General features: G+C 38.9%; 1 protein-coding gene across 2 annotated transcripts in view; it reads left to right on the top strand.

The window, feature by feature from the left end:
* The first annotated feature begins 1,725 nt into the window (after positions 1-1,725).
* Positions 1,726-22,500, top strand: part of pdgfab (platelet-derived growth factor alpha polypeptide b) — a 31,340-nt gene continuing 10,565 nt past the window's right edge. For both annotated transcript variants that reach the window (XM_079835295.1, XM_079835294.1), the window contains exons 1-4: positions 1,726-2,361; positions 3,657-3,756; positions 9,934-10,059; positions 20,466-20,656. In XM_079835295.1, coding sequence (XP_079691421.1) covers positions 2,299-2,361; positions 3,657-3,756; positions 9,934-10,059; positions 20,466-20,656 — 480 coding nt within the window. In that variant the 5' untranslated portion in view covers positions 1,726-2,298. The remainder of the gene's footprint in view (positions 2,362-3,656; positions 3,757-9,933; positions 10,060-20,465; positions 20,657-22,500) is intronic.

The following is a 22,500-nucleotide window of genomic DNA, read 5'->3' as shown; positions in this document are numbered from 1 at the left end:
AGTGAATAACACTGATGATCTCTTCATCACGGCCCGTTAGTGGGTGGGATATATTAGGCAGCAAGTGAACATTTTGTCCTCAAAGTTGATGTGTTAGAAGCAGGACAGATGGGCAAGCGTAAGGATTTGAGCGAGTTTGACAAGGGCCAAATTGTGATGGCTAGACGACTGGGTCAGAGCATCTCCAAAACTGCAGCTCTTGTGGGATGTTCCCGGTCGGTTCTTTCAGCAAGATAATGTGCCCTGCCACAAAGCAGAAATGGTTCAGGAATGGTTTGAGGTGCTGACTTGGCCTTGGAGGCCCCACCTCGCAACTTACAGGACTTAAAGGATCTGCTGCTAACATCTTGGTGGTAGATTCCACACCACATATGTATAGTGGTATCCTTCCGCTAGAAGATATAGTCCCTGATTTAATGTCGCTATGAAAAAAGCCATCCGCTATAGGGTGATTCGAGTGTCTTCGAATTTAACATAGTTGGTTTTAGCTGTATTAACCAATCAGAATGCAGGACCCAAACTATTGATATTTTTATTGACAGTTATGACGTGAAAGACCACATAGCTAGGCTACTTTATCACTGCGCAGAATGAAAAGAATAATGTTCTATTATTGTTTAGCTACTTGTCAGCATCTTAGCTATAGCGGATGAATGGAACTTAAAGGATTAGTTCACTTTTAAATAAACTTTTGCTGATAATTTACTCACCCCCATGTCATCCAAGATGTCCATGTCTTTCTTTCTTCAGTCGAAAAGAAATTAAGGTTTTGGATGAAGACATTCCAGGATTTTTCTCCATATAATGGACTTCAATGGGCTCCAAACGGTTCAAGGTCCAAATGACAGTTTCAGTGCAGCTTCAAATGGCTTTAAACGATACCAGACGATGAATAAGGGTCGTATCTAGCGAAACGATCAGTTTCTGCGTGAAACCGAGCAGTATTAGTGCTATTATTTTACCTCTTAACAGACGAGCGTGATCATCTCTGAGCTCAGCCATAACTTCCACTAAGTGAGGTCAAATACGATCGTGGTCGTAGATATATCGATCGTAGATGCCTCATTCTACTGATCCGTGCAGGCGCTAATGAGGCATCTACGTATACATCTATGACCACGATCGTATTTGACCTCACTTAGCGGAAGTTATGGCGGAGCTCAGAGACGATCACGCTCGTCTGAAAAGAGGTAAAATAATAGCATAAATACTGTTTGGTTTCTCGCAGAAACTGATCATTTCGCTAGATAAGACCCTTATTCATCGTCTGGTATCGTTTAAAGCCCTTTGAAGCTGTACCAAAACTGTCATTTGGACCTTGAACCGTTTGGGGCCCATTGAAGTCCATTATATGGAGGAAACCCCTGGAATGTTTTCATTCAAAACCTTCATTTCTTTTTGACTGCAGAAAGAAAGACATGGACATCTTGGATGACATGGGGGTGAGTAAATTATCAGCAAAAGTTTATTTAAAAGTGAACTAATCCTTTAATGGATTTGCTTCATACTAACATCTTTTTTTAATTAATCTCTATTTACTTAATATTTTTTGTTGTTGTAGGCTATTATAAATTAAGAGTTTGGTTAAATCAATGCCTAGTTATAGTGACAGCTAAAGAGGGTGCATGCCCAGTTCTTAACGAGGGCCCGTCAAAATCTTCAATAAAAATTTGAGATTGCAGCTCTTCAGTAAGGGGTTGAAGGGTTAAGTTTCCGCCTCCTCGTGCGCTCATCGGTGATTACCGGAGCGCGAGGGGAGGGCGGCGCATATATTCCGCAGATCAGACGTGCTTGAGACGGCATTCAGTGCACGAACTCCAGAGAGCAAGATCAACTCTGAGCTCTTTCCTTCTGCTTTATTCATGGATACTAACCTGGGATTGTACTTTCCCTGCATGACGACCTACTTCTTAAAGATCCAGTGTTGAGCTCTATACGAGGTGCATGGACTCGCTCATAAACTTTTGTGAAGAATTTCTCCTTGAGTTTTATTCTATAAATTGACACAGGCAATGCAAAAGGGTTTCTGTCTTTGGATTGTTCAGGCTTGGACAGCCATGACGACCTTTTGCAAGCTAAATCACTTTTGAGATTCATTACAGGACGTATAGTTGGACCAGCACCTGGAGTACCAGGACAGTTTGGATTCTCCTCTATAGACTTGAGCTGGTGCTTCGGGTCATTTTTAAGGGAGATCTCTTCAAGGTATGGTTCTGGACTCTTTGCGCTCAGGAGCGGTTCCAAGGCTCCTACAGTCTTCATCTTTCTTATTGGGTGGAAAATTGACATTGGAAGGAGATGAGAACCTTATTCTGCTGCTTTCTGCTCCTCACCTCGCACCTTCTGCTGGCAACCGCTGAGGTAAAGTGCCAAAGATCTCACTCAAAAACGTGTTGGGACTAAACGGAATCTTGTTATAGGCCTATCCACAGCAAAGTTCTGGATAGTCTTATCACACTAGAGTTTATATAATCCACCTTATATAGGCATAGAGCTTTGAATGGAATCAGTCCCACAATGTCATTTTTTTTTTTTTTACCAGTAACTTTCCTGATTGGGTTAATAAATGATCTCAGTTAAACGAATCTCAGCTCCATATCATTCTTTATGTTTTATGGGATCAACTCAACAATTGTGGTTGCGGGTGAACATGTGCAGATCAGATGCAATATTTACAGCGTTTATTAGATTATTTGAGGGTAGCCTACTTCTACAAAATGGATGCCTGTTTAAGATCTTTATAAAACATTTACACTAGACAAAAATAATTACATTGTGCCATCTTTATATATTTATATGTATTTATGAACATTGGGATATAGATATGCCTGTAAAAAAAAAAAAAAAAAAAGTAACAGGGTTGACCATTTTCGAGGGGTTTTCTAGTTCATTTAGCCATTACTGACCTTGTGCACAAGCTGATTATTCCCATAAATGTCCACTTTTCAGTAAACAGCTGATTTACCGCACAAAATCATGGGAACAGGGTTGACGATTGAAGATCGCCCCCTACTGACAAACCTAGAACAAAATATCAGATGAAATTATAATAAGAGGAGATGCTGTCATTATAACTCATGATTTGTATGGCATTGTGCATTTTAATGAGGGATGATTGAGATATAATGTATTGTGTCCACTAAAACCTGAAGGAAAAACATATATGAGGAGAATAGATTTCATCTCTTCTTTTAGTCACCTTTTTTAGCCTATGTAGCCTACACACAGAGAACAAGGGTGTCAAAATTGTACTTTTAGGGGTACAACAGCTTGTCGCTGGGGCAGTACCCTTAAAAGGACACCTTTGTACCTTGTTTACTCCTTAAAGGTGCATATTAGTAGTACAAATGCGTACCTTACGGTACTACTATGAACCTTTTGTGGTAAAAAATTTACAAATATGTCCTCCTGCCCCAGCGACAAGCTGTTGTACTCCTAAAGGTACAATTTTGACACCCCTTTTCTCTCTCTCCGTGTATATAATATTGTATATTTTTTGTTTGCCATGCATGTATTGGAATTTTGTTGATGTGATGAAAAATGCCTGTTCCGAATGACTGATTTATCACCGTAGAACTCGTAGAAATAGCCTACATTTGTGTCGTAAGAGATTTGTCAAATCGAATGCCGCATTTGATCTCTCTTTATGTCGGCAGAAGGAGTTTGCAATCCCTCAAGATTTCATCGACAGACTGTCCCACAGCGAAATCAACAGCATCAGCGACCTCCAGCGGCTACTGGAGGTAAATTCCCCAGGTAAATTCTGCTCATTGTCTTCTTGACACCTCAGTGGACTTTGTTCAGTGGTTAATCTCATGTGCTTTATCATGGCAGGGCTGTTTGTTGTAGTTGCTGTGGTTCAAGTGTATCGGGCACATGTCACAAAGCCGCGAAGCTGCGTTTTATGAGTGGCACAAAACAATTTAAAGGTATCGTTTAATACCGGCCAACGGGTGGAGAGTCATAAATAGTTCTTTACAGATTGCTTCTGTTTTTAGAAGCATATGTCCAGACTTACGTCACGGCGAATGGGAAGCCAAGTTTTCCTACACTTAAGCTGTCCGCAAGTGGTTTCATTTGCCCACTGTAATTTCATTTACAGGCGAGTTACCGGTAATTACACACACACACAAACCCCCAAGACAGTATAATTTGGGGTGTGAGTGTAACCAGTCTGGTTTCTGCGGTGAGACCATAGGTGTGATAGGTGTGCAGGGGGGATGGGTTGAATAATGATAACAGATCATAAATACAAGCCCTCCAGGCGTTGAATGTTGCAACAGGCGTGTAAAACAGTAACTGTAAAGCGCATGAGGGAAGTATGCTTTATGCAGGGTTGAAATCTCATGCTCTGCTACTTGTTTGCCTCCTCCTTCTGTGTCTTCTTCACCCTCTTTTAGTTTGGATAATATTACAGTGATCACTAACATGAGCCGTCTCTGAGTTCACTCGAGCTGGTATTTACACAGGCACTCGTAATATATCAAATGGTGGGGCTCCTTTGAAGCTTGATAGGAAATATCAGCTTTTTAAACACTTTTTGGCTGTTTGGGCTTTTTTGGTTCCACTGTTGGTTAGAATTAGTGAGCAATGCACGCATAAATGCTATGCTATGTGGGGTTAATCTCACCACACCTGTCAAGAACATGGCTGGGTCATATTTCACTCCAAAATGAAAAGGAAAAAAATCCAAGAAATATTATTTTGCTTTATTATTATTTTTTTATATTTAATATTTTATGTGTATTTATAGATTTTATTTAAAATTGTTAAATACATTTTATTCATATATTTTTTCCTTATTTTTTTTTATTTTAAGGATTTTGCATGCATTCATGTCACTTTTACAATTTATTTTGATATTGGGGTGAAATATAATGTAATATAATGAAATGTATGATCTATCTATCTATCTATCTATCTATCTATCTATCTATCTATCTATCTATCTATCTATCTATCTATCTATCTATCTATCTATCTATCTATCTATCTATCTATCTATCTATCTATCTATCTATCTATCTATCTATCTATCTATCTATCTATCTATCTATCTATCTTAATCTGTTTCTAGTAGACTAAAAAGATAAAGTTTTTAGATTTAGTTCTCTAGTAATCACATTTTTATTGGTATGGACATAAATCAGGCAGTCTGACAGACACCCAAAGACTAGTAAAAGATGCCTGACGCCAGTGATGGTATATTTTCAGATCTTTGTTGCAGTAACAGCACTTTTAAAGTCAGACTCTTCAAAGCTGTCGCATGTCAGTCAAAGAGAAAGAGAAGGTGGTTTACATGTTCGCTGTAATCCTAAAGTTTTCGTTTCTTAATCATAACCACTCAGGAGCCATAGTTAAAGATCAAATATCATTATAAAAATGCAAGGGGCCTTTATTTCCGTGCTTGCTAACCTGACATCAGACACATGATTGTTGATACTGTTGCGAGTGTGTTCCTGTTTTCCGTTCTGATTAGTCTCATTTAGAGAGCGGTAGCGGCCTGTTATCCGTCAGATCAGAGCGCTAACCTCGTCAACCGTCCATACGAGGAGCGAATGATGAGATGAGGAAGGCACAGATAGGTATCTCCCGCTAATGGACGGATAATTAGAGGTCATGAAAGCAGTGACAGTGATTTAGGGAGGAAACGGTGTCTCTCTTTCGGTGAGGTCATCGCGCGTGACCCCTCCGCTCACCTGGAACAGGCTGCACTTGTTCTGCGCCTCCCAGCAGCCTTTTAACTTATCAACATCCATCTGTCTGCCACTCCTGTCGCCTCGCGCTTTCACGTCCAGAAGAAAACGGCACAGATGGAGGGACGTGCTTTTTGTTTGATGAAAGGACAGCTGTCAATCCGTGAAGAAGGGCTAATGTTGTCCTTTGTAATTGGTTCAGAGAAAGCACACGCGGAGAGGGAGAGAGAGAGTTCGAGGTTTGATGAGGGTTTTGATGATGGAGGCCTAGGGGTTGGTAATGCAAAGATTATAAGTTCAGAACCAGCAATTTACACAGTTACTGGAAGAATGCTTTCATCAGCATTGTGCAATCCTGAGGAGGGCACACAAAAGTGGGTCGCTGCTGGTAGAACGTCCTTGTAATTATTGCGCTTCAAGCTAATGTGGATAAAAATCACCTGGCAAATGATACTTGATGAAAATGTGTCAGTTCAGGAGTTGAAGGAATAATGCAGCGAAAGTGGTACTTCTGTCATCATTTAACCACCCATTTGTCTTTGCAAACCTGTGTGACTTACTTTCTTTTATGGAAGAATAAGTGATGAAAAAAAGTGATCAGGCATAACATTATGACCACCTTCCTAATATTGTGTTGGTCCCCCTTTTGCCGCCAAAACAGCCCTGACCCGTCGTGGCATGGACTCCACTGAAGGTGTGCTGTGGTGTCTGGCACCAAGATGTTAGCAGTAGATCCTTTAAGTCCTGTAAGTTGTGAGGTGGGGCCTCCATGGATCGGACTTGTTTGTTCAGCACATCCCACAGATGCTCCATTGGATTGAGATCTGGGGAATTTGGAGGCCAAGTCAACACCTCAAACTCGTTGTTCCTGAACCATTTTTGTTTTGTGGCGGTGCATTATCCTGGTGAAAGAGCCACAACCACCAGGGAATATGGTTTCCATGAAAGGCTGTACATGGTCTGCAACAATGCTTAGGTAGGTGGTACGTGTCAAAGTAACATCCAGATGGATGGCAGGATCCAAGGTTTCCCAGCAGAACATTGCCCAAAGCATCACTGCCTCCGCCGGCTTGCCTTCTTCCCATAGTGCACCTGGTGCCACGTGTTCCCCAGGTACTGTAAGTGATGCACACGGCCATCCACGTGATGTAAAAGAAAACCTGATTCATCCATTGCTCCGTGGTCCAGTCCATGGTCCACTGTTGGCGCTTTCGGCGCTGGACAGGGGTCAGCATGGGCACCCTGAGGCTGTGCCGCCCCATACACAACAAACTGAGATGCTCTGTGTATTCTGACACCTTTCTATCAGAACCAGCATTAACTTCTTGAGCAATTTGAGCTCCAGTAGCTCGTCTGTTTGATCGAACCACACGGGTCAGCCTTCGCTCCCCACGTGCATCAATGAGCCTTGGCCGCCCATGACCCTGTCGCCGGTTCAACACTGTTCCTCCCTTGGAGCACTTCTGATAGAGACTGACCACTGCAGACTGGGAACATCCCACAAGAGCTGCAGTTTTGGAGATGCTCTGACCCAGTCGTCTAGCCATCACAATTTGGCCCTTGTCAAACTCGCTCAAATCCTTACGCTTGCCCATCTGTCCTGCTTCTAACACATCAACTTGATGACAAAATGTTCACTTGCTGCCTAATATATCCCACCCACTAACAGGGTTGTTCACTTCACCTGTCAGTGGTCATAATGTTCTTTTAAATAAATTATATAAATGACACTTTTGCAATATTTTGCAAGATCTTAATTGCATTAATACACATTTATATCTTACACCACTGACAAATCCAAATAAACCATAGAAATCCATACCAAAAGCTAAAAATCCATAAATGTCAAGATTAAGTCATTACTCGGGTAATTATACGGGTTTGAAACAACATGAAGCAACATTGTTACTTCACAACGCTTCCTTCCTTCACAACATGTCACAAAATGTTCATTTTTGGGTGCACTATTCCTTTAATTGTACTTGGACAGTCGTACTTTCTTCCATTTGGCCGTCTTGTGTTTTCGAGTTTGAGCGAACAAAGTTCTTGAGTTTAACATCATAACACCGAGTTTTGATCTGAACATGAGATAAGGTGTGTTGTGCAGGATCAAATGCTGAACTCTCTCTCTCTGCGGGTCAGTGCTTACTCTTTGACTGAGTCTGAAAAACAACTTAAAAACAATGGCCTTCCATTTGGAAGGAAAGATGAGACGGACTAGAGACACAGAACAGAGTGGGGCTTTTGTTGACATGTCACTTGTGTTTCCTGCTTCAGGACTGTGTGTGTGGTCATGCAGTCTTTTAAGTTCAGAGAGTGTGTTTGGGTGCTTTGCTCTCTCAGCATTCCTGACGGTCCCACCCTCGTCGCTCAGAGCTGGGCGCAGTTCTTCTGCCAGTCACAGATTAGTCAGTTTGATGTTTAACTGCACTATGTGCTTTGTTAAACTAAACCCAGCTAAAATGTCTATAGAACAATATCAGATAACCATCAACCAGGGATATTATAGTTCTCTGTATAATGTTTTTACATTTTTTGTGTGTATATATAAAAATATAAATATGCATATAATATATAGATTAGGTGTAATTTATATGTATATAAATAATGTATATACTGCATAAATTATTTGTGAACAATTAAAACAAATACAATAATGAAAGAACTAGTGCCATCAAACGATTCATCGCGATGAATCGCTTCCAAAATAAAAGTTTGTGTTTACATGATATATGTGTGTGTACTGAGTATAATTATTATGTACATATTTAAGAATAATTTGTTATATTAATATATAATTTTTTTTTTTATAATATATATGTTATAAATATATATACAGTATGCAAATATTTCTTAAATATATACATGTATGTGTGTGTGTGTGTGTGTGTATTCAAATATACATAGTAATAAAACACAGCACACACACATATATTATGTAAACACAGACTTTTATTTTGGATGCGAGTCATCACGATTAATCGTTTGACAACCCTAGAAAGAATATATGTTATTAAAATCTATAAAAATATTTAACTAATAGTATAACTTTATATATATATATATATATATATATATATATATATATATATATATATATATATATATATATATATATATATATATATATTTTTTTTTTTTTTTTTTTTTATGAATTATTCACAAATAGTTAATGCAGTATACATGTACATTATTGAATATGCAAATAAATTATATATGAAAATCTTGATATGCTATATTTTTTACAGTACATGAAAAATTACAGTATATATTACAGTTTTATTCTATATATTATATGCATATTTTTTTCAGTATTTAATTTTCATTTTCATCCCTTATAACCATAATTTGTTCCATCTGCTTATGACACTTTATCATAAAATGCAACTAATGAACTGCGGTTAGCTTATTTACATGTCAATCAGACGGTCACTGTCGAGTCATAAATATCTTATCATATATCATATCATAAATGATCATACTCTACCTGAATGTCTATCCCTCAAAGTGCAACTTGTTTAGATCTATAGGAATAAAGGGAATTATGTCATGTTTCAGAGGACACGCTAGATGCTTATATAATTTTGAAGTCAAAATAATGCTCTTCTCATTTAGTATTTTTTAGTGTACCAAGTTCTTTATTCAAACATTGAAACAGTGTTTTGTATCAGTTGTCAGGCTCTTTGTTGTTGGCTATGTCACGCATGAATTCAAACCTTATTAATGTGAACCTTTTATAAGCATCATGAATGGTTTAAACAGCATTTAATAACTGAACTGATTTTACATTCAGGAGTCCTACAGTCCCGCCTATAAATAGTGAAAAACGGTTGCCTTACTCATTTGTACCAGTGGCAAAACCACTGAGGTTGTAAGGAGTTCAGATTTGTTATTTGGGCTTGTCAGTGTTTCAAGACATTATAATAAACTTGGCAACCACATTCAGGGCCAATATGACATAGTTCCTCCAGAAATCCATCGTGATGAATTTCCAATTAAGCTCGTGGATAAAGCAGCCATTGTTTGTGGAAAAATGAGTTTCTGAAGAAGGAAATTATTTCATGCTTTGGTGCCACTCACGGCAGTGCCATTTCGCCTCGAAAGGCTGCAGGGCATCTACTGAAGACTTTCAATAGCCTCATTGTGGATTGATCTTGGCTTTAACAGGGGGGGAAAGTGATTTGTCTTTTCGCTGAGTAACATGAAAGTAATATGGATAACCTGTGTTTTTGATGAGGTCCTGGAAATGAGGTGATTGAGGAGGTCAAACAGAAGCACCATCAGAAGAGCCATCACTCATATAAGGCCGGTTCCTCAGATCTCAAGAGTCTGCAGCTGTCCCACAGACGGAAGAGGAGTGTCGGTAAGACCTTCTGCTCAGAGACAAACGTTCAGTTTAAGAAGTATTTCATAAATTAGTAGGCCTAGTTCTTGCTCTGTAATCGGATGTGATAAATTCTACAGTTGCTTGGCATCCAGAAACGGTTCATGAACTGCATTTCTTGGCAGAAAGATTGTTGATTTATCTAGTAGTCTTACCATTGCCATGGTCCAACTTTAGGGGGCATTGCATTTGTGCTTAGCAATTTACTAAAAACTATTAAAAACACTTTATCAACCACATAGCAACAATCTGGCAACACAAAGTATTACATGCAGGTCATTAAGATTTTTTTAAATGTTTTTGAAAGGATGCCTTTATTTGACCAGATATGCATTTAAAACTGTAACATTGTGAAATATTATTACAATTTTCTATTGTAATATATTTTAAAATGCAATTTATTCCTGTGATCAAAGCTGAATCTTTAGCATCATCCATTCTAATATCCTGATTTGATGCTCAAGAAACATTTATTATCAATTTCTGAAAACAGTTTTGCTGCCTCATATTTGTGCTGAAACTGTGATCCATTTTTCATGATTCTTTAATATGAATAGAAAGACCAAAAGAACAGCATTTATTTGATATATTTTAATCAACAATCAACAAAAAAAATGTAACCATGTTTAGTAAAAGTTCAGAACGGAAAAATATGAAAATATAGCTGCAAGCAGCAATACCGGGGCCAAGCGCAAAGAAGAAGACAAGACATGCCAAAATGGCTGGCAGTGTCAGATCAACTGGAGCAATGAGCAATTAATCACGTTTTAAGATGATTTTAGGCAAAAGGCTGAAAAATGCATTGTAGTCTGAGAGTGTCAGACCAACTGCAACAATTAACAATTATACAGTTTAAGAAGATTAGGCAAAATGGCTGAAATATCATATATAGAGTCACTGATAATATAAGTTAATGGTTTATCACTTTTGACCAATAGGTGGCACAGTTACGAAATTGATGTGGTGTAGTCAGAATAAGGGAACAATGACACATGCAAAGTTTGATGCCAATATGTCAAAGCATTGCAGAGATACAGCCTCAAGAGTCATTTTGGCATCATGGCTCAACTTCGTCACTGCGGTTTACAAAAACGGTTTCATCTATTGATGCAAAATCCCTAACTTTTTGTTGACATAGTCTGAAGATGATACGATTCGATTTTGGTGGAAATTGGATAAACGGTCTAGGATGAGTTTGAAAAAGTAGGTTTTGATCAAATAAGAACATTGAGGACAGGATGTTTGACCAAATATGGCAAAATTAGTATCTATGTTCTCGGCATGAGCCAATAAATGTATTATGACCAGTTTCATTAAACTAGGCTAATTTAATCAAAAGTTATTAGCATGTTTGTAAATTTTGTTATAACCTCTGACCACAAGGTGGCACTGCCCCAAAACTTTTTGAGTACCTTCAAAGCATGGTGTGGAAGACCCATACCAAGTTTCGTAACGATAGACTAATGCGTTTGTAAAATATAGTATTTTAGCACATAATTCAAAATGGCCGAGAGCCAAAATGGCCGATATGGTAAAATGGATTATCAGACAACTCTGAATACCGTCCTGAATCTAACGAGACAACTTTTATGATTTTTGGACAAACAGTTCAAAAGTTATAAGCAAAAATAGCCATTTTTTGTATCTCCGGGCCAGTAGGTGGCGCTGCGCCGAAACGCTGCAAGTTGCCTCAAGTCATGCTTGTGATGACATGTACCAAGTTTGGTTTGAATACGATAAAGCATTGTGGAGATATAGCCTTATGAGTGTTTTTGCAACCGCTACGTAAAATTTGTGTGCACGTTTATCAAAAACGATTTGACGAATCAACTTGATTTGCAAGATTTTTTGTCAGCAAGGTCTGAAGATGATCTGGTTCAATTTCTGTGCAAATCGGACAAACCGTCTAGGACGAGTTCGCAAAAGTAGGTTTTTTGGAAAATTAAATATGGCGGGGAAATTATCATGACCGAAAATGACGTCATAGGATGCAATTGAATCGGCATGAGCCAATGAATGTATTATGACAAGTTTCATTATACTAAGCTAATTAAATCAAAAGTTATTAGCATTTTTGTCAAGTTTGTTATAACTTCTGACCACAAGGTGGCACTGCCCCAAAACTTTTTGAGTACCTTCAGGGCATGGATTGGAAGTCACATACCGAGTTTAGTAACAATACACTAATGCATTTGTAAAATATAGCATTTTAGCACATAATTCAAAATGGCCGACAGCCAAAATGGCCGATATGGTAAAATTGAATATCAGACGACTCGGCATGCCGTCCTGAATCTAACGAGACCACTTTTATGATTTTTGGACAAACGGTTCAAAAGTTATAAGCAAAAACAGCCATTTTTTGTATCTCCGGACCAGTAGGTGGCGCTGCGCCGAAACACTGCATGTTGCCTCAAGTCATGCTTGTGATGACATGTACCAAGTTTGGTTTGAATACGATAAAGCGTTGCGGAGATATTGCCTTAAGTGTGTTTTTGCAACCGCTACGTAAAATTTGTTTGCGCGTTTATCGCAAATGATTTGACGAATCAACTTGATTTGCAAGATTTTTTGTCAGCGTGGTCTGAAGATGATCTGGTTCAATTTTCGTGCAAATCGGATGAACCGTCTAGGACGAGTTCGTAAAAGTAGGTTTTTCGAAAAATTCAAAATGGCGGGAAAATTTTTATGACGGAAAATGACGTCATAGGGTGCAATCGAATCGTCTTGAGCAAAGGAATCAGAGGAAAAAAGAATTTTGTTTCTAGCCCTTATGGTTCAAAAGTTATTAGCATAAACATGAGTCACATTTTGGACTGATGGTGGCGCTAGAGGGATTGAGTTTGAGACTCCAAATTTGCTACGGTGACATTTCAGACTGTCCTCTATTAGTGTGCCAAGTTTCACAACTTTTTACCATACGGTTCTATGGGCTTCCATAGACTTCGTGGCGGAAGAAGAAGAAGAAGATGAAATATAGCTGCAAGCAGCAATACCGGGGCCAAGCGCAAAGAAGAAGACAATACATGCCAAAATGGCTGGCAGTGTCAGATCAACTGGAGCAATGAGCAATTAATCACGTTTTAAGATGATTTTAAGCAAAAGGCTGAAAATGCATTGTAGTCTGAGAGTGTCAGACCAACTGCAACAATTAACAATTATACAGTTTAAGAAGATTAGGCAAAATGGCTGAAATATCATATATTGAGTCACTGATAATGTAAGTTAATGGTTTATCACTTTTGACCAATAGGTGGCACAGATATGAAATTGATGTGGTGTGGTCAGAATAAGGGAACAATGACACATGCAAAGTTTGATGCCAATATGTCAAAGCATTGCAGAGATACAGCCTCAAGAGTAATTTTGGCACAATGGCTCAACTTCGTCGCTGCGGTTTACAAAAACGGTTTCATCTATTGATGCAAAATCCCTAACTTTTTGTTGACACAGTCTGAAGATGATACGATTCAATTTTGGTGGAAATTGGACAAACGGTCTAGGATGAGTTTGAAAAAGTAGGTTTTGATCAAATAAGAACATTGAGGACAGGATGTTTGACCAAATATGGAAAAATTAGTATCTCTGTTCTCGGCATGAGCCAATGACTGTATTATGACCAGTTTCATTAAACTAGGCTAATTTAATCAAAAGTTATTAGCATGTTTGTAAATTTTGTTATAACCTCTGACCACAAGGTGGCACTGCCCCAAAACGTTTTGAGTACCTTCAAAGCATGGTGCGGAAGACATGATTTTTGGACAAACAGTTCAAAAGTTATAAGCAAAAATAGCAATTTTTTGTATCTCCGGACCAGTAGGTGGCGCTGCGCCGAAACACTGCATGTTGCCTCAGGTCATGCTTGTGATGACATATACCAAGATTGGTTTGAATACGATAAAGCGTTGCGGAGATATAGGCTTATGAGTGTTTTTGCAACCGCTACGCAAAATTTGTGTGCGCGTTTATCAAAAATGATTTGACAAATCAACTTGATTTGCAAGATTTTTTGTCAGCATGGTCTGAAGATGATATGGTTCAATTTCTGTGCAAATCGGACAAACCGTCTAGGACGAGTTCGTAAAAGTAGGTTTTTTGGAAAATTAAAAATGGAGGGGAAATTATCATGACCGAAAATGACATCATAGGGTGCAATTGAATCGGCATGAGCCAATGACTCTATTATGACCAGTTTCAATATACTAGGCTAATTTAATCAAAAGTTATTAGCATTTTTGTCAAGTTTGTTATATCTTTTGACCACAAGGTGGCACTGCCCTAAAACTTTTTGAGTACCTTCAGGGCATGGCATGGAAGTCACATACCGAGTTTAGTAACAATACACTAATGCATTTGTAAAATATAGCATTTTTTGACAAAATTCGAAATGGCCGACAGCCAAAATGGCCGATATGGTAAAATTGAATATCAGACGACTCGGCATGCCGTCCTGAATGTAACGAGACCACTTTTATGATTTTTGGACAAACAGTTCAGAAGTTATAAGCAAAAATTGCAATTTTTCGTATCTCCGGACCAGTAGGTGGCGCTGCGCCGAAACGCTGTATGTTGCCTCAAGTCATGCTTGTGATGACATGTACCAAGTTTGGTTTGAATACGATAAAGCGTTGCGGAGATATTGCCTTAAGAGTGTTTTTGCAACCGCTACGTAAAATTTGTTTGCGCGTTTATCGCAAATGATTTGACGAATCAACTTGATTTGCAAGATTTTTTGTCAGCATGGTCTGAAGATGATCTGGTTCAATTTTCGTGCAAATCGGATGAACCGTCTAGGACGAGTTCGTAAAAGTAGGTTTTTCGGAAAATTCAAAATGGCGGGAAAATTTTTATGACGGAAAATGACGTCATAGGGTGCAATGGAATCGTCTTGAGCCAAGGAATCAGAGGAAAAAATAATTTTGTTTCTAGCCCTTATGGTTCAAAAGTTATTAGCATAAACATGAGTCAAATTTTGGACTGATGGTGGCGCTAGAGGGATTGAGTTTGAGACTCCAAATTTGCTACGGTGACATTTCAGACTGTCCTCTATTAGTGTGCCAAATTTCACAACTTTTTACCATACGGTTCTATGGGCTGCCATAGACTTCGTGGCGGAAGAAGAAGAAGAAGAAGATGAAATATAGCTGCAAGCAGCAATACCGGGGCCAAGCGCAAAGAAGAAGACAAGACATGCCAAAATGGCTGGCAGTGTCAGATCAACAGGAGCAATGAGCAATTAATCACGTTTTAAGATGATTTGAAGCAAAAGGCTGAAAATGCATTGTAGTCTGAGAGTGTCAGACCAACTGCAACAATTAACAATTATACAGTTTAAGAAGATTAGGCAAAATGGCTGAAATATCATATATTGAGTCACTGATAATGTAAGTTAATGGTTTATCACTTTTGACCAATAGGTGGCACAGATACGAAATTGATGTGGTGTGGTCAGAATAAGGGAACAATGACACATGCAAAGTTTGATGCCAATATGTCAAAGCATTTCAGAGATACAGCCTCAAGAGTCATTTTGGCATCATGCCTCAACTTCGTCACTGCAGTTTACAAAAACGGTTTCATCTATTGATGCAAAATCCCTAACTTTTTGTTGACAAAGTCTGAAGATGATACGATTCGATTTTGGTGGAAATTGGACAAACGGTCTAGGATGAGTTTGAAAAAGTAGGTTTTGATCAAATAAGAACATTGAGGACAGGATGTTTGACCAAATATGGAAAAAATAGTATCTCTGTTCTCGGCATGAGCCAATGACTGTATTATGACCAGTTTCATTAAACTAGGCTAATTTAATCAAAAGTTATTAGCATGTTTGTAAATTTTGTTATAACCTCTGACCACAAGGTGGCACTGCCCCAAAACGTTTTGAGTACCTTCAAAGCATGGTGCGGAAGATATGATTTTTGGACAAACAGTTCAAAAGTTATAAGCAAAAACAGCCATTTTTTGTATCTCCGGACCAGTAGGTGGCGCTGCGCCGAAACACTGCATGTTGCCTCAAGTCATGCTTGTGATGACATGTACCAAGTTTGGATTGAATACGATAAAGCATTGTAGAGATATAGCCTTATGAGTGTTTTTGCAACCGCTACGTAAAATTTGTGTGCACGTTTATCAAAAACGATTTGACGAATCAACTTGATTTGCAAGATTTTTTGTCAGCATGGTCTGAAGATGATCTGGTTCAATTTTCGTGCAAATCGGACAAACCGTCTAGGACGAGTTCGCAAAAGTAGGTTTTTTGGAAAATTAAATATGGCGGGGAAATTATCATAACCGAAAATGACGTCATAGGATGCAATTGAATCGGCATGAGCCAATGAATGTATTATGACCAGTTTCATTATACTAAGCTAATTAAATCAAAAGTTATTAGCATTTTTGTCAAGTTTGTTATAACTTTTGACCACAAGGTGGCACTGCCCCAAAACTTTTTGAGTACCTTCAGGGCATGGAGTGGAAGTCACATACCGAGTTTAGTAACAATACACTAATGCATTTGTAAAATATAGCATTTTAGCACATAATTCAAAATGGCCGACAGCCAAAATGGGCGATATGGTAAAATTGAATATCAGACGACTCGGCATGCCGTCCTGAATCTAACGAGACCACTTTTATGATTTTTGGACAAACGGTTCAAAAGTTATAAGCAAAAACAGCCATTTTTTGTATCTCCGGACCAGTAGGTGGCGCTGCGCCGAAACACTGCATGTTGCCTCAAGTCATGCTTGTGATGACATGTACCAAGTTTGGTTTGAATACGATAAAGCGTTGCGGAGATATTGCCTTAAGAGTGCTTTTGCAACCGCTACATAAAATTTGTTTGCGCGTTTATCGCAAATGATTTGACGAATCAACTTGATTTGCAAGATTTTTTGTCAGCATGGTCTGAAGATGATCTGGTTCAATTTTCGTGCAAATCGGATGAACCGTCTAGGACGAGTTCGCAAAAGTAGGTTTTTCGGTTAATTAAAAATGGCGGGAAAATTATTATGACGGAAAATGACGTCATAGGGTGCAATCGAAATGTCTTGAGCCAAGGAATCAGAGGAAAAAAGAATTTCGTTTCTAGCCCTTATGGTTCAAAAGTTATTAGCATAAACATGAGTCTAATTTTGGACTGATGGTGGCGCTAGAGGGATTGAGTTAGAGACTCAAAATTTGCTATGGTGACATTTCAGACTGTCCTCTATTAGTGTGCCAAATTTCATAACTTTTTACCATACGGTTCTATGGGCTGCCATAGACTTCGTGGCGGAAGAAGAAGAAGATGAATAATAATAAATATAGCTGCAAGCAGCAATACCGGGGCCAAGCGCAAAAAAGAAGACAAGACATGCCAAAATGGCTGGCAGTGTCAGATCAACTGGAGCAATGAGCAATTAATCACGTTTTAAGATGATTTTAAGCAAAAGGCTGAAAATGCATTGTAGTCTGAGAGTGTCAGACCAACTGCAACAATTAACAATTATACAGTTTAAGAAGATTAGGCAAAATGGCTGAAATATCATATATTGAGTCACTGATAATGTAAGTTAATGGTTTATCACTTTTGACCAATAGGTGGCACAGATACGAAATTGATGTGGTGTGGTCAGAATAAGGGAACAATGACACATGCAAAGTTTGATGCCAATATGTCAAAGCATTGCAGAGATACAGCCTCAAGAGTAATTTTGGCATAATGGCTCAACTTCGTCGCTGCGGTTTACAAAAACGGTTTCATGTATTGATGCAAAATCCCTAACTTTTTGTTGACACAGTCTGAAGATGATACGATTCGATTTTGGTGGAAATTGGACAAACGGTCTAGGATCAGTTTGAAAAAGTAGGTTTTGATCAAATAAGAACATTGAGGACAGGATGTTTGACCAAATATGGAAAAATTAGTATCTCTGTTCTCGGCATGAGCATTATTATACTGTATTATGACCAGTTTCATTAAACTAGGCTAATTTAATCAAAAGTTATTAGCATGTTTGTAAATTTTGTTATAACCTCTGACCACAAGGTGGCACTGCCCCAAAACGTTTTGAGTACCTTCAAAGCATGGTGCGGAAGACATGATTTTTGGACAAACAGTTCAAAAGTTATAAGCAAAAATAGCAATTTTTTGTATCTTCAGACCAGTAGGTGGCGCTGCGCCGAAACGCTGCATGTTGCTTCAGGTCATGCTTGTGATGACATATACCAAGATTGGTTTGAATACGATAAAGCGTTGTGGAGATATAGGCTTATGAGTGTTTTTGCAACCGCTACGCAAAATTTGTGTGCGCGTTTATCGAAAACGATTTGACAAATCAACTTGATTTGCAAGATTTTTTGTCAGCATGGTCTGAAGATGATCTGGTTCAATTTTCGTGCAAATCGGACAAACCGTCTAGGACGAGTTCGTAAAAGTAGGTTTTTTGGAAAATTAAAAATGGCGGGGAAATTATCATGACCGAAAATGACATCATAGGATGCAATTGAATCGACATGAGCCAATGACTCTATTATGACCAGTTTCAATATACTAGGCTAATTTAATCAAAAGTTATTAGCATTTTTGTCAAGTTTGTTATATCTTTTGACCACAAGGTGGCACTGCCCTAAAACTTTTTGAGTACCTTCAGGGCATAGCAAGGAAGTCACATACCGAGTTTAGTAACAATATACTAATGCATTTGTAAAATATAGCATTTTTTGACAAAATTCAAAATGGCCGACAGCCAAAATGGCCGATATGGTAAAATTGAATATCAGACGACTCGGCATGCCGTCCTGAATGTAACGAGACCACTTTTATGATTTTTGGACAAACAGTTCAGAAGTTATAAGCAAAAATAGCAATTTTTCGTATCTCCGGACCAGTAGGTGGCGCTGCGCCGAAACGCTGTATGTTGCCTCAAGTCATGCTTGTGATGACATGTACCCAGTTTGGTTTGAATACGATAAAGCGTTGCGGAGATATTGCCTTAAGAGTGTTTTTGCAACCGCTACGTAAAATTTGTTTGCGCGTTTATCGCAAATGATTTGACGAATCAACTTGATTTGCAAGATTTTTTGTCAGCATGGTCTGAAGATCATCTGGTTCAATTTTCGTGCAAATCGGATGAACCGTCTAGGACGAGATTGTAAAAGTAGGTTTTTCGGACAATTAAAAATGGCGGGAAAATTTTTATGACGGAAAATGACGTCATAGGGTGCAATCGAATCGTCTTGAGCCAAGGAATCAGAGGAAAAAAGAATTTTGTTTCTAGCCCTTATGGTTCAAAAGTTATTAGCATAAACATGAGTCAAATTTTGGACTGATGGTGGCGCTAGAGGGATTGAGTTTGAGACTCCAAATTTGCTACGGTGACATTTCAGACTGTCCTCTATTAGTGGGCCAAATTTCACAACTTTTTACCATACGGTTCTATGGGCTGCCATAGACTTTGTGGCGGAAGAAGAAGAAGAAGAAGAAGAAGAAGAAGATGAATAATAATAATAAGAACGGGAACGGTTTCAATAGGTGCCTTCGCACCTTCGGTGCTTGGCCCCTAATAATAATAATAAGAACGGGAACGGTTTCAATAGGTGCCTTCGCACCTTCGGTGCTTGGCCCCTAATTATTGAATTGAACTGATATACCCAGAACTCTCCTAAAATGTTAGAGTCAGAGTTTTACGTTACGTAAACATCTATGATTGGTGCAGCTCCAATTCTGAGTGCATGAAAAGCAGAGAATGTCACAATGATTTGGAGGGCACCTCTTTATTTGATTGTACGTGGTGAGAGTATTTTGATTGGTGGTACACACACTTATCCGAGCCAGGAAATTCCAAACATTCAGAGTTCATGTCACAGCTCGCTGAACTGAACAGAGTTCACACTGGCACATAGAGCTCTGACATCCAGTCTTCCTTCCCTTTCACATCAATCGTGGAGTGCAGCAGTGTGTGCATGTGCCTTTGTGTGTCGGGATATTCTGGCCCCTCTGTACCTCCCAATCACTCACTCAAACACACTGAAAAACTGTTCAGGCCTCAGAATAGCTGTGTGCCATTTCTGTTACAACAGTTGCTCAGAGTCTAAACCTGTAGATCGAATGCAGATCTCAGTGCTCTGGTCTTATTTTGGGTTAGGTAAATATTAAAAACCCTCTTTATATTTGCCACTCTTGCCGTTTTAAGGGGCCTTTTTGTTTAGCCGGATGGCATCAGTTACAGAAAAGCATACAGGCAACAATTCTTATATTATAATATATAACTACCGAAATGGTAATGCAATGGCACTGAATGATTTATTTTATTTTTTGGTGTGATTATGCTTGAGCTAATTGATAAAGCAATATCTTAATTGTATCTAAGATATTAATTTGACTTATTTCTTGTGTCCAGTAGAGGAGGCGGTACCCGCCATGTGCAAGACACGGACAGTGATCTACGAGATCCCCCGCAGTCAAGTGGATCCCACCGCTGCAAACTTCCTAATATGGCCTCCGTGCGTGGAGGTGAAACGCTGTACAGGCTGCTGCAACACCGGCAACATGCGCTGTCACCCCTCCAAAAAACAGCACCGTACTGTCAAGGTAAAACCAGGGCATCCATAGTCCTGTGAAGTCATTTCAGTGCAGGGTTGATGTTGACATCAAGCACCAAGTCTCATGTCCAGATGTGCAATAAGATATTCGATTTGTTCTTTAAATATTAGACATACTGTATATTTGGTCAAACTTCAGCCATCTTAGATACAGGGCAATTGGTACAAAATATCACCCACAGCAGGACCACGCCCACTCCAAGCCACACCCCTTTTTTGTCCCGCTTAAAGGGTTAGTTCACCCAAAAAATGAAAATTCTGTCATTAATTACTCACCCTCATGTCGTTCGACACCTGTAAGACCTCCGTTCATCTTCGGAACACAAATGAAGATATTTTTGTTGAAAGCTGATGGCTGAGAAAGGCTTCAGACAGGCCTCCATTGGCATTCAGTACATTTACACTCCCAAGACCGATAAAAGGCACTTAAAACGTTGTTACAAAGTCCATCTCACCACAGGGACTCTACAATAATTTTATGATGCGATGACAATAGTTTTTGTGCGCAAAAAAAAATCTAAATAACACCTTTATCCAACTTGTTCTTGTTCTTGTCTTCCGTGTGTCTCCACGACGCATGCGCGAGAATATGACGCAGATCCGGCGTTCGGACACATGACCCAGAAGCGATTTGTTTACAAGCAGAGGAAGACGCGCGTGTCTAAGCTGTTGAATTCTACATTGATCGTGCTTTAGGTCTCGGCGTAGTTCTCAAAATGGGGTTCGAGTGTGCATTTCATGGATTCCCGAACCCCGGCGCTACGTCATATTCTCGCGCATGTGTCGTGGAGGCACACACGGAAGACAAGAAGAGGTTGAATAAAGTCGTTATTTTGATTTTTTTTTCGCGCACAAAAACTATTGTCGTCGCATCGTAAAATTATTGTAGAGTCACTGTGGTGAGATGGACTTTGTAACAACGTTTTAAGTGCCTTTAATGGGTCTTGGGAGTGTAAATGTACTGAATGCCAATGGAGGCCTATCTGAAGCCTTTCTCAGCCATCAGCTTTCAACAAAAATATCTTCATTTGTGTTCCGAAGATGAACGGAGGACTTACGGGTGTTTTTTGGGTGGGGCTTGATTTTGTCCATGAAGAATTGATTGAGTGGTTATGATTTGCTATTGGTGGATCTCATGTGAGTGACAGGTTGTCCCGCCCTCACGCCAGTAAACACGTCATAAGAAAAAAGACGAGATGTCACAGTTTCTTTAGCATCAAATCAGCAATTCTGAAGGATCATGTGACACTGAAGACTTGAGTAATGATGCTGAAAATTCAGCTTTGACATCACATGAATACATTTCTAAATATATAAAAATAGAAAGCTGTAATAATATTTCATGATTTTAACTGTTTTTACTGTATTTTTCGTCACGTAAAAGCAGCCTTGGTGAACATAAGAGATTTCTTTCAAAAACATTACCAAAGAGCTTTTGAACGCTGGTGTATATACATTATATTATATATATTTTTTATTAATTTGTTCATTTATTCATAATCCACAATCTTCTGAATGGATGTTCAGTTGATTGTATTTTCCACATAAAATGAATACAGACGTTAGTCTTGTAAGGTTTTTTTTTTCCAGGGATGGGTCGAGAATATATTATGTGTGTTTCTTTCCAGCTATGGTTGTATATATTTGAGCAAATACCCTTAAGAGAATGTATTTACACTTCTCCTACGTTTTCCTTCTCATCCTAAAAAAGGAGCAGGTCTGCACAAGCTACTGCTGTTCAGAGCCGTGATATAAAAAAGACAGACTGTAAATAGGCCTCACTGCACAGGGTGTGTGTGTGTGTGTGTGTGTGTGTGTGTGTTTGGCCACATT

Source organism: Gobio gobio (genome assembly GCF_949357685.1).
Source record: "Gobio gobio genome assembly, chromosome: 1".
NCBI lineage: Eukaryota > Metazoa > Chordata > Actinopteri > Cypriniformes > Gobionidae > Gobio > Gobio gobio.
The sequence above is the reverse complement of the archived record's forward strand: the minus strand, read 5'-3'. Positions and strand labels throughout refer to the sequence as shown.